The 13,906-nt window shown below is 40.0% G+C and overlaps 1 protein-coding gene across 1 annotated transcript in view; it reads right to left on the bottom strand.

Annotated features, from left to right (window-relative positions):
* tbck (TBC1 domain containing kinase) overlaps positions 1–13,906 on the bottom strand; it is a 39,550-nt gene that overhangs the window by 11,050 nt on the left and 14,594 nt on the right. The window contains exon 23 of the mRNA XM_018684142.2: positions 6,374–6,546. Coding sequence (XP_018539658.1) covers positions 6,374–6,546 — 173 coding nt within the window. The remainder of the gene's footprint in view (positions 1–6,373; positions 6,547–13,906) is intronic.

Genomic DNA, 13,906 nt, shown 5'->3' with positions numbered 1-13,906 from the left:
TTTTGTTTCAGTCGAATACTGAACTGCATTTTTCAAACCTAAGCTCTTTCAGGCTGAACAGACATGCACTAGATGTGTGCACAGTTCATCAATGCAAGAGTTAAAGTGGTTCCATCTGTTTTACTGAAAAATGTCTATTCCTATTTATATATAAAGTCTTTTAATATATTACAGCACAAAATTTCCCAAACTATTTTTTTCAAAGATATGGTAAAGGGAATGAAAAATCCAAATAAAGATTTTAATCAGGAGCAGGCTGAAAGAAAACAATGTACATCTTGGCTATAATATCCCTTTTGAATTATGAATCTCCACAGAAATCAATTAGCACGCTCCACTGATAGATAAAATGACATGGTACATGGTCAGTAATTATTGTTTACACTCAGAGTCAAATGGGTATGTTTTTGTGTTTTGTAAAATGCCTCCACTGAGATTAATATGTTACACATAAAGTATCTGATAATGAATACCAGCTTTAACTTATACAATATCACAGTAACCGAGTATTCTCTCATCTTGCCCTTGCTGCTTTTCAATTTAAATTTTGCTTCACAAACGCAGGTCATGACTGTAATACAGAGAAAGCAGGAACACCTGAGCTCCTGAGATACTGGATAGCACTCACTACTGAGAAGTGGCGGTTATTCATTTCAGATGCAACTTGCGCTCTATGATTAATACTGCAACAAGATGAAATAAAATCCAGTTCCAAAGGCACCACAGTGGGACCAGTCTCCCCGTCAAATGTGTAAAGGTACTTTGGTGGATTTGGACCAGATACAGTGAATGTGTGTGTTCAGCTGGGTCTTCACCTCCTGAGCTGACAGGGCTTTTCACTGCGATGGGCAACGATTACAGCGAGTCCTACTGACTATCAAAAGTCAGTTTACAGAGAGAGAGGGAGCAATTGTGCATGTGGCTGTTTTCATGTGTGTATGAATTATCACTTGAGCGTAACGTACTAGATGTAAAGATGCTGGTTGATGTTACAGTAAAATATGATTTGCTTTTTGTCTCATGCAGGCAGGTTCTCAAGCTAATGAGTGAAGAGAGGCTATAGGAGAGGAAAGCGAACAAGCAGAACAGGTGTTTACTGATAAATACCTGTGACCAGCATTTGTCTGAATAAACAACAAACAGACAAAAAGAGCAGAATGGGTCAGTCTGACTTTAATAAACGCTTTTATAAGATTACTCACTAGAGTTAGAAAAAGTACATGTACACTTAGCAAATGACCATGGATAAGCAGCTGTTACTGTACTTTTTCGTACATGACTCGCTGAAGAATTACTGATAGGTGAGAGTTCAGCCAACATGTTGAGCAAGTGAAGACAGTGCAAAGGCGTCTCTTCTTTCTCATACCTGTCACAAAAATCATTCAGTTTGCAAGAGATTTTTAAGAACCTGTGTTTGTTAACGGGAAAGGTTGAACATTTCTGTGGAAGGTTGTGAGCTAGGTAACATACTTTCATCATCTTGACCATTTGGAGCAGAGGTTCTACTCTGATGCCCAGAGTTGTGGGCTAAGTGCTAAGTGCTAGGCTTTAGACTTGTATTCAGCTGGACTGTGCTGTCTGTGACTGTGTCTGAAAAGCAGATGGACAGCTCCACAGAGCCTGGCTGAGCTCATAGGTGCTGATCAGCAAACATGAGCAAAAAATGTCTTCTTCTCCTTCAGTAAAACCAAATAATGTCTCTCTCTTTCTACACATACACATAAATATATCCATACACACACAATATACTGACAGGAATAGGTAAAATATGCAAACTGTGATTGCCTGAGGCTGATGGGGCGCTGTGTGGTGCCTTAAATGCCATGATGAGCAGCATGTGCCAGCCGAGAACTGGCTTAATGACACTTTTGCATTTCACTGGCCTGACAGTGATGAGCCTAAACTGGAGCTATAGATAAACAGGCACAAAAGGCTGCACGAATGCTCATGGTGCACAGTTGCCAGAACAATCCCATCACTTAACAGGGTAAATAAGAACTACAGTATTGTACAGCTTGGATAAAGCTTGATGACAAGGTCAATGACTCATTTAAAGTGCCTTCACACTGCATGATTGTAACTGTGCTGAGGTCTTCACATGTCAAACAACATGGTCTGTGGTGTTTGAGCAGACAACGAGTACCCTCACAGCAGACACACACAAATAAACGCACACACCAATCTCCACATAGTGAAGGACTTTACAATGAAACATCCTCCCAGCTTTTCATACACTTCCTGTTTTAATTCTGGCCACACAGCAGTTACCAAAGTACTCTAACATGAATGATTTTTCTTGCAAAGGGCAGAAAAACCAGCCCCCTCTAATGAAAAGTCATCCCTGTTTTTGCTGACAAAGTACAGAATATGAGTCCAGACACGCACTTTGACAGCTGAGTTAGTGCTGCTTTAGTGTTGCATAAGCAACTTTCTTTGGACTTAAGTGTAATGACTGACACAGGTTTTCATATTTTGCTCACTGTTGTGAAGCATATATGCTTCAGTTTTTGTTGACAGTGGGTCAGAGAGGTTCATTCAACTCTGTGGTCATTTTTCATGCCATAGTTAGTGGTGCTGTTGTATTGGATTGTAACAACATGTCATATTGTCAACAAATCTGTGTTTAATAAGCTACATGCTACAATTTATTGCTGGGGGCTTATATTAGATTGCATCATATACTGTATATATTATAGAGGTGTTCATGTGATTGTGTCCAGGCCCTGTGCAAGATAAGTCCTGGTAAATGAAGACCTAAGATACCCATCCACTATAAATCTTACATACATGACCATGACCTAATTGGGAATGCTCCACTCGCAGGCACAGGTTTTCATGTTCATGGGAACACGTATCGCACAAGAACCAGAGAGCATTCCTGTTTACTCATGGACATCCGTTTGCTAAGTCACTGAAATACAAGCTCTGCCAGCTGTTAGACAGTGAGCAAAACATCTGCTCGTCCACAGGGAATGGCACTGGCCTCCCGTGCACTGTGGTGCATTATGACTTATTTTAATCTTCTCAAACCAATGCTCGTGATACCAGCCTCCAATACCAAACACCAGCCTCTTAATGTACGTTACAGCGGCTAGAAAACACAAACGTGTTTGCTGTACAAATTAAGTTTGATTAAGATGGCATACAATATTATTATTACTTCCCACAAGCTGCTCTGCTATGGCTGCCATTCAATATAGCAGGCTTCAGATGCACAAATGTGTATGTGCCATTATCAAGAAGGAATTTGAGAAAGAGGAAGAGCACCTGACTGGATACAACCTAAATTCATGCCAAAGAAGATGATGAAACAGAGGCAATTTAATTAAGAGAACAATATCTCTGTATTTATTTACACTCTCTTACTAGTGACTGAGAGAAAGGGTGAAGGAGAGCTCGGTTTGTCCTTCTTAGTCATTCAGACCAAGCTGAGTGGACAGGAGCTGTCCAGTGAGATGGATGTCTGTTCACTACGAGGGCTGAAAATCTGCTGACACAGCCTCCTGCCCTGTTACCAGAGAGAGGGGCGATAGGGAGGCATGTAACACAAACATGCAGTATGTGCATCAGTACAGTGTCAGCGGTCCCACTTTTTAGGATAGTTTTTGGCAGTCAAGACATCGTGGGTCACCACAGAGAGTGGCAGAACTGGCTGCATGACATTAGTTCCACTTGTCTACAGCACAGCACCAGTGAGTATTGTGCCACCTGAACTCTGTGCTGACGCTAAATTTTAGGAGTTTGCTTTTGGAAAATGTTCATGCTAGCTAGTTCTTTTAGAACTGCTCTGTTTGCCTTTTATTTTATTAAATTTGGTACCGTTTATTCATATCCTGCACTCCACTGCAGCTGTGGTGTATTTTCAATCTGGTTCATTCAATATTATCTTAAAGGATAGGTTCACATTTTTCCAAATCTGTCTTACAACAACACCCCAGTGCCTATGTGGAAAATGAAATGTTTTTCTTGCTGTAAACAGAAAACTGTCTTTGTGTTTGTGTGTGTTTTCACATGCCCTAACCTTTTTAATGTGGTGAGAAGATAGTGAACACCTTCAAGCAACCCCTTCACAGGAAATCAAATGGGCCAGATTTTTCTGATCTATCAGATGTTATCAGATGTGACATCTCATGAACCTTTATTTGTAATCTTATTCTTGAATCACTTCTCTGTACAAACATTGCCAGGCTTTAACTGACAAACTTAAATGAGCAAAAAAAAATTGAGTCAACAGTCTTCAGGTCAAAAGACAATCTGTTCCAACATGTATACGAATGAGTAACGAGAAAGAAATTTCTCGGAAATCAGCTTCCTACTTCCTGGATTTCATCTCTGCTGTTATATTGTATACTTAGTTCTATGCGTCTTGTTCGTGTATGTGTCTGTGGTCACTCTGGCGACGAGAGTGACATTTCAACACATTGCACCCTCACCTGAATGTTTTCTGAGGAGGAGGTGGGGTGCAGATAGATGCAGCCATGGATCAATGCCACCACCCATACAAATGAGCCTCGGCTGAATGAGAAAGATTACAGCAATCACTTGGGCACACAGCAGATAGGCCTGACAAGAGTGTTTGTGAGCTTTCTGGACATGATGCATTCAGGTGTGAAAGGCAAACAGGGCTGCACCACAAAAACTAAACAAAGACAAAAAGCCTGTATGAAAGACTGAATCCCATCAATAAACACTACTGAAAACTAACTATTAGAATAGGCTTTATTGTCATTGTACAGTTAAGTACAACGAAATTGTGGAATTAACACCTTTTATACTGGTTTGTTTGAACACATGTTTATTTTTAATTGCTCATATATCTGTACTCTTGTATCTTAGGAGGAAAGGGCTTAAATGTTTTTGACGTCTTGTGCTCGCTCCTGTGAAAGCTGAAATTAATCTAATTTAATATTATGTATTTTGTTGATTGCAAAGCAATTTGCAACATTTTTTAAAAGTGCTGTATAAATTAAGTTTTCCTGTATTTACACTGAGATATTTTGTCTGGTTGTGTTTGTAGAGAGAATACGTTTTTAAACAAATCGATATTTAGCCACTTTGGGAATTAGAGACTGAAGTTGCCATGCAGTGTATTGAGCAGTGGACTATAACTTTTGATTCCTGGGGGAACTCATTCAAACATGAAAAATCAATCCAGCTGAACAGACCTACTGGGATCACTCTGCACCTCTACAATCAGGTGTTAATTAGTGAGAGGAACAGATGTGAGGTAGTCTGCTGTGAGTCACTCCTTGTGCAAATCAGAGAGAGAAGTGGAAGTAGCAGGGATTTGTAAGGTTTGACCAAACAGGAAAAAAAAAGATGAAAGTCTTGAAGTTTTGGAATTATTTAACAAAGAAACACATATCAGAGAAGTGAAATTTCCCTCACAACTTAAATCAGCAGCTGATAATACACATTTCATAAACCTCATACAGTATCAGAGCCACTGCTGTGCACTGACTGGGCAAACAAATGATACATGGTAGAGATTTATTCTAGAATAGAAATCAGAAAGCACATATTAGTTTTAATTAGTGACTCACTGACATTAATAGGTTGATATTTCAAATTATTGATCAGTGCATTTGAAATATAATTTATCTTTATTTAATATCAACAAGCACATTAACCTTTTATTGCCCCACATTTACTTTATTTTTCATGTAAAGAAAACCTCATGTTAACATTACCTAATATTACTCTGGATTTACATCAGTAAAAAGAAAGAAAGAAAAAGATTTTTACAGATTTACAGATTTTGCCCAGCTGTTATTGAGAGAATATTACCTAATAAACACAGATATCTTGAGCAGGTTGTTTGCCAATATCTATCTACATGTTCTTGGAATGTTTAGACCATTTTTGATATTCTATTGCAAAAATTAAATCACATTATAGCAAGATATTCTCATTGTTCTCACCAAGCTAAATACTCAAAACTAAAATTACCAAAACATTACCCCTTTAATACAGTGTTATTACCATGGTAAATATAAAGTGCTATTAATCATTTCATTTGTTTGTTCAGGAAGAGATTTTCTCCAGTATAAAAAGTATTATTCAGTCTCTAAAGTAAAAATGTATGAGCACAGCTAATGTCCTCAAATACTGAATACACCAAAAAAAAACCCCACTAACAACAGGAAAGAAATTATAAAAGAATACTTCCTGTTCGGTCACTGTGAATTAACCTCAACAGTCACTGACTCAGCAAAAGTGGGCAGTACTGTGCAGATAAGTAATGGCTAATTTAAATGTCACTCCACGTCGAATGAATGGCATTTTTATAAAATGTATGTGTGCTACTGTGTGTGTGTCTGTGTGTGTGTCTGTGTGTGTGTGTGTGTGTGTGTGTGTGATAAGTAAAACTCACCAGGTCTGTCTTAGGCATGTCCTGGTAGTCAGATGAGTAGTATGTCGTTGTCTTCCCGAAGCCGTTGTCGCCGGCGACCTTTGGCGGCTGAGCGTGTTGTCGGTATGTGGCACTCTTTGGAGTCCAGCAGAAGAGGTTGATGGACTCACGGACACAACGTTCAATGTCAATTTCTGTGCAAAACAAAAAGGAAGAAAACACACCAAAAAAGTTACTTGTCAATGTTGGAGTTGCACCCAACCCAGGATGAGTCAACAGAGTGGTCTTAACATTACTATTTTCATTTTAAAAAGTAGACAATAATGAGCTCACCTACACCCAGTGAAAACATCTTCTTTATGTTGAGCCAATAAAGCTTTCAAACATGTATCTCTTACACGCCACAGTCATTGTCAAAGAAATGTGGAAACAGCAGCTTTAACAAATAAAGGGATCACTGAGGTTATTACAATTCATCCTGAGGTCGTCACTGCTGTATTAAATTTAATGGTAATCCACGTGGAGGTGTTTCACTTAAAACCTCAGAGCAGAGAGCATTCTGTTAACGTCTGAATTCTCAATTACCACTGACAACATTCTCCTTTAACAAATTATTTAACTGCTGTGTGAGAATATGAATGAATGAAAAAAAAAAGAATGAATTAACAGTGGGAGAAGCACGAGAATAAAATAAAAAGCGAGTCCCTCACTTGAATCAGACATAAAGCAGAGAGGATTATGTAAATGTGTTGTGGGAGGTTGAGTTGCAGAAGTGAGTAGCTTGACCTTGGCATTTTGCTGCCATTAATAATCTTAAATAGTCATCCAGCAGCGCCAGCAGCTCTTTAAGATAATAACTGGCCGTCGTTTAGCTGCTGTCCCTCATCTGAGCTCTGGTGACAAAATAAGTTTTTTAGTGCAAAGCAAAATTTCTTTTCTTCCCACTAATACCTCTCCAGCAGTATCCTTCCCTCTCCTGCTCCGCACGTTGAGAACAGAGAGGATTAGGGAACAGGGACTCACTGGATTAGCCGAGGATTTGGGTAAATTAGGAATTCTTTCCTTCGCACTCTTTCACACTGACAGCTTCTCCCTCTCACTCCCCGATTTTCGTGGATAATAAGCAAGTCTGGCTAATGAGCGCTCCTTGCTATGACCTGCACCTGTGCCACGCTCAAGTGAAATTATGTCAGAGATGTATCTCCTCCCCCTCTCTGTCCCACAGCGGCGTCTAGGTTAGGAGGTTGTCTGCTCTCGTGGGCCAGGACCTCACAGACTCAGTTACAAGGTTCATTCTAGTGAAAAACACACCGGTGGTCTGAGATTCCTCACCGACAGTCTCCCAGGCAGTTCAGGGAAACACATTTTCCCTCCCTGAGGCGACGAATGGCGCATGCAATCACTCCTTCTGCTAAAAGAGGCAGGAATGAGGAAGAGGAGATTGATAGCACCTTTTACACGCCCTGGGCTCAGCTGTGCATCCCACAGCAGCCAATTCTGTTAAGGAGCAATTTTTCTTTTTAGGCAGACAAAATTACATTTTAGTAATTATGTATAGGCGTTGATTGTGGGCTGTGACTTGTTGCCACCAATAGCAGAATAGCATGATTAGTTAAGAGCAACTCGGGGAGGATTTGTGGAATTGGACTGCGGTGCAGGGGAAGACAGAGCTGACAATAAGGCAGATGAAAGAATTGAGTGAATTAAAATAAACAGAGAAAATCTGTTGTACTACAATGTTCCAACCCATTATTTTATAACAAACACACCATGATATCAGGAAAATTACTCTTGATTCACAGAATACAAAGCCAGCCGTCAGTTCTTGCCACAATTCCCTTCTCCCCTTTTTCAGTAGTTCTTTAATTGTACACCATGATTCTGCTGATGATATGAGGTATGGTGGTGGGAGTGGGAGGTGACTATTTATTTTCCAGGGGTTTGTCCATGCATCCATCTAATGCCACTAAACATATTTTGACAAAACATGAAGGAATGATACACGCCCTCGCTCTATTGCATTTCAATATTAAACTGATTATGTTGAGACAGTCTGCCCATGGATGTTTGTTTGTTGTGGTGAATCTTAATTGGTGGCTGTGCATTGTGTTTATACGGCTTTAAGAATTAGTTACTTGGACTTTCTTGTCCCCGAGGGAAAATTCTTTTTCACAGCACTGCACAACAATTAACACACATCATCACACAACCGTGGCAGGCAGAAATATATAAATACACCACATCAGCGCGTAACAGACGGCAGGTAACACAACATGAAAATAGGACACAGAGTCCAAGACAGCGACGGGCTCTTTACTTAGAACAGCTTGAACTTAAACAATCAATCAGTGTTTAGGGCTGTCATTTATCCACCGTCTCACACCGAGACATGTGTCCTAACTGACCTGAAGTCGTCAGTGTGGTACAGATCTGATTCTAATTTTAGGCTTTGGAATAAAAGCATTTCATCACCTTTCTTAATCTTGGAAATATTCTTATCTCCCCTAGGGTTTAGATGAGCTGTAACAGGTGCTGAACCTGAGGCAGTTACCAGTACAGACAATCACACCTGAGTTCAAACATGCATGCTTATTTCAGGAAGTGTGTAAACAACATGTAAACCATAATGACTGCTTTAAAATTATGTTTTAAGACAGCTTCTTAAAATATACTGATAGTACTGAAACTTATATAGATATGATATGATAGGGCTGAACTTGTCTGGGATAGTCAAGTACCCAATCTGCAGGAAATTAATTACAAGATTTACTAATTTTAAAAAAATATATAAATGATGTTGTGGCCAAATGGCTGTGCTGTCCGGCTGTGCATGATGCAAAGATGCACCAACACTGAAAGGGAGCAACATCGGTGCCAAAGCATCGTTCAAATTATTAATGTAGCCAGGGCATGTTCATACTTGATAGGATTATACTAAATGTGTAAAGCTAACACAGAACATAAACTGGCGTACAGGATTAAAAAATGCAAGATGCAACACCAGATTAAAATTAGCTGGTTTCTGCCATGCACCATGATATCTGTGTACCATTTTCAGTTTAGTTTAATATGGTCTCAGTCTTTACCTTTGTGTAACTCGCTCGTCATAAAAGTGGTGCTATTGGTTTACTGTTATTTCCTGCATAAAATTGTATCCACATCAGCTCATCAGGCTTATGAATGTGTTGACTGCACATCAGAGCCACTCAGAAAAAGTACAAGATGGCATTATTAATTCAATTTTACAGTTCTGAGTGTCATAAACCAGTAAAGTGCCGCTTGAAAATAAGAACTTCTACTCCTTGCTAAGCACGAGTGTAGGAAGTTGACTATTTTTTAGACACAGTTTAACTTCAGGAGAATGACTGATTAATTTGGCCACAGGTTAATATTGTGAGGACACTATTGATATTACTCAGGTCCACCTCGACCTCCTCTGACTGTTGCCTGTAATAGGACAGGGTTTATTAACAGGGTTTATTTGTACACTCATTTAAAAATACTACAGACCAGACCATCAGCCAAATCCCTGAATGTAAATGTAAATGTGTCATGCCCCCCCCACCAACATTAAACCTTCAACTCAATGTTCGTCTCCTTCTGCCAGTGTTCTCGACATGTCCCCGTGTGCAACGTTGCCACAAGCACTCTCAGCAGCTCATGGTTGTTTTTCTCAGAACTAAACGTCTATAACTAGAGATCATCAGTTCTGTGCCCAGCTCTGCTCATTGAGACAGATGCTAATGTCCCGTGAAGGCAAATGCCGCTGCATCATCAGTAAACACACGGTTCCTGTCAGCCGGAGAGCCTCCCCGGTCCATTGTGAATCAATGAAGTCTCCAAACAAGAGAAAGTTATAGATTACCCAAGGCTACGAGACTAAGCAAATGGGAATCACAAAATGAGATTAATTGCCAACAAATGGCAGGCCGAGATGTATTGCTGGCTCCGAGGCAAAATGTTGCAGCACAGGTCTTACCTATTTCACATTTAATTTTATTTCAGACTCTGATATACTGAGTCTCATATAATTCACGAAACTTAATTGAAAACGATTCAGTAATAATTCAGTCTTATGTGATAGTCTGAAGGGACAGGATGACTCAAGGAACATTATGGAGAAGAGAAAGTTGTATGCAGGATGTTGAGTAACAGTATATATGACTCAACTGACATATTGACAATATGGGGAACCAGTGGTTGAACATGACCTCACAATCTGTATAACTTCCCTTAAATCTGGACTTCTCCTCTACGTCAGAATATTGGCAACCATAGACTTCACAGTGTTATGTGAAATAGGCTTGTCACTGAGAATTACTGTCACTGGCCCCATTTACTGCCTAGAAAGAGAGAAAGAGAGGAGTGTGTCTGAATCATTTAAGAGCCACTGTCCTGTAACGTTATCTTGACCGTTAACTTTTATTCCGACAGTTGCAGACAGGAATAGAAAGAGAGCACTTTTTTTTTAGTCCACAACTAAATGTCATGCCTACTTATGCATCTTTCAAAGTTCATCCATCTCTCTGAAGCTTAGATTAAGTCAAAATGTATAATGCAAGGTCCTTTACCTTTTTAGCAGTGACACAAAAGACTGACAAAAATAGCGATCATGATGTGTACCTGATATGAATGGTACAGAGGAGGAAATGAGCTACAGAACCTTGTTTGGATAGTAACTGAACTTAATTGTGGCTCAGTTTAAAATAGTAGTTGCTGGTTTATTTTGGAAATACACTGCTAACAAAGTTGCTGAGTAAAATGTTAAGACTTTTCTTGTAGGTTTAAGACAAGATGCACATTAAAATCATCTCTCTCTCTCTCTCTCTCTCGCTCCATATATATATGTGTGTGTATATATATATATATATAATATATATATATATATATATATATATATAGATAGATAGATAGATATAGATATAGATTATAGAATATAGATATATACACATACATATACATATACATATATATATATATATATAGTGCATAGTGCACTTGATGATTTTCCTTTCCGTATGTGCCTCCTAAACCAGGTCTGTTTTTCTTCTGTAATGCTATCAAGCCAACATCAGGGTATGTTTTTTCTGGCTTCACACATGCACTTCCTGTAGTTACAAGCATGTGGAGCAGGAGGAGTCTGCTCTGAGACAAATGAATGTGAGCCTCAGTTGTATGAGGACATCAATTCTGCACGCCTGATGGCAGAAAGGAGCAGGTGCAGGCCACAAATCAAATATCTACCATAACTCACAGTCTATGTAATGCGTGTGTGTGTGTGTGTCTGTATAACTACATGAATGTGGTGAGACAGAGCACATACACACTGACCTCCAAAACCTTTCTCCCAACTCTAGCTTTGCGCTACATGCTAACATGCTGATGTTTTAGTTTAGCATGCTGGCATGCTAACATCTGTTCATTAGCCCCGAACATTAAGTACAGCTGAGGCAGCTGAGAATATCACCAGTTCTGCAGGACTTTGGTAAATAAACCAAAGTATTGGAAAAGTGAAATAACTTTAACCTGATGTTGGTCCTAGCAGAAAAGTCAAATGATCTCCAAATTCAGAAGGCTTCATCCTTTCAGAACCATGGATGTATGAAATTTCATCCACTAGTTGTTGAGCTATTACAATCTGGACCAAGGTGATGGACCAAGGTGATGGGCAGACTCAAACTGCCATCCATAGAGATGTGCTGCTAGAAAAAAAAAACCTCTGCACATTCCACGCCAATAAGCCTTACAGTAGTAAGACCTCCTCTGTCACTTTGCAAAGGTGATAAGTGCTGAGCTGAACTGTTTGGTAGTGGATTGGATTTAGCAGTCTGTGTCTGTAACAAGTTATAAAAAACTACCTCGAGCGTGGACCAGAACATGGCTGGAAGCTTAAGTAAACAAGTTCTGTTTGAGGTCACTCTACAGCCCAGAATTCATTCCTAATATAGTTTAGAGAGACTGCCAGATACTACAGTGTAACTACCCAGGTATACACAAGCTGCGATAATGAGGCTGGCAGTGATATACAGAAATGAGCTGGCAGAAGCAGCCACTCTCTGGAAATCTTGCCAAAGAAGCTGACTGCAGCTCTAGGCCAACATATTTTACCTTTATAAGGAGAACTGGCTCTCCTTTTCCCTCCCGCCTCAATCACATGAATCTGTTGGACTTCGGCAGTAAAACACAGTGAAGTACGGCAACACTGAATTTAGGCACAGGGGGAGGCTGCTGGCCTTAGTTTGCAAACTGCTCCAGCATCCCTTTTGGACAAATCGTCCCTGTCTCTGTTGGTTTTAAAACCCCAATGTCACTCTGCCTTTCAGCTAGAAAAAAGAGGGCTAAGCAGCATTTGGAAATAGAGTTTTAAAGGAAATTGTTTGAGCTATCCCCCAGGCGAGAGGTACATTCTGAAGACATACATTATGAATGCTGCTCTCGGATTTTATGTCACAGATACTTTGCTGAAGTAATCGCTTTGTGCAAGTGAAAAGGAGCCGTAAAGTGGGCACATATTAAGAGACACTGTTAGGAGTCTTCACTCTGTGTGGCGTATACTTTCGACAAAAACAGCAGAATCTCCGGGGCAATGTGTCAGTGTCTGCCCATACGTTAAAAACCCCCAAGTCAGTCTGTTAAAAGTTACTCAAGAAATATATGTAACCAACAGAGCAAAGCTAATAAGTATGCTTTCCCATCAACCCTGTATGATTAAAATCAACCCTCTGAATTCCTCCTTGATTTGTCGGCCTTCCTCCTGTGTCTTATTTAAGAAAGGAGGCAGAATTGCTCCTCTTGCCTCTAATGCACTGAAACCTGCAGGGATTAACAACCATGCTGCTGAGTTAAAAGACTATATTTCAGTATTTGCTACTCCACCTCTCCTCCTCCCACACCTCATTTCTACACTATACTGACATTTCACTAATGTGGTCTAATGGGAAGTTAAAGAACGATAATTCGCAACGTGTGCCATTATTTGTAATGAGTGTGGGGGGAAAAAAAAACAGATAGAAGTGTATCATGTGACATTTTTCATGGTGGATTACGCCCATATCCTACTCTTTTCCCTGCCAGTTAGATTTCCTGCCTTCAATCTGTGTTAGCACAGTTTTTAATACAAAGCTCAGTGTCTTTTCTTTGCAAATCAGGTAAATGCCTCTGGCAGCCTGTTAGCCTCTCACTCCTATTGTAACCCTTGGCTTTATTTATTTGTGTCTATCTCCATTTCTTGCATGAATAATCCTGCATCGGAGTTGAAAAAGTCCAACTTGGTCTCTCTGGTTCACATCCGATGGCACTACAGTGCCCAACAGCAACAACTTCCATTAATTATATCGCACCAGAGTGGCCAACCAGACTTCACAGACCAAAGACGGCTCTGAAATGAGGATGATAAGTGATGGAAACACTGGGGGACTACAGAGGTTGCGATTCTGGTGGCAGACAACTCCCAGGGTGCAGTGGTTGACTGTCTGACAGATGCAGAGCAGAGTGTGGCACGCCTAGAGCACATCAAGGAGGGAGTGTGTCTGTGTGGGAGTGCAGAGCTGCCTG

Source organism: Lates calcarifer, linkage group LG5 (genome assembly GCF_001640805.2).
Source record: "Lates calcarifer isolate ASB-BC8 linkage group LG5, TLL_Latcal_v3, whole genome shotgun sequence".
NCBI classification, from domain to species: Eukaryota; Metazoa; Chordata; class Actinopteri; family Centropomidae; genus Lates; species Lates calcarifer.
The sequence above is the reverse complement of the archived record's forward strand: the minus strand, read 5'-3'. Positions and strand labels throughout refer to the sequence as shown.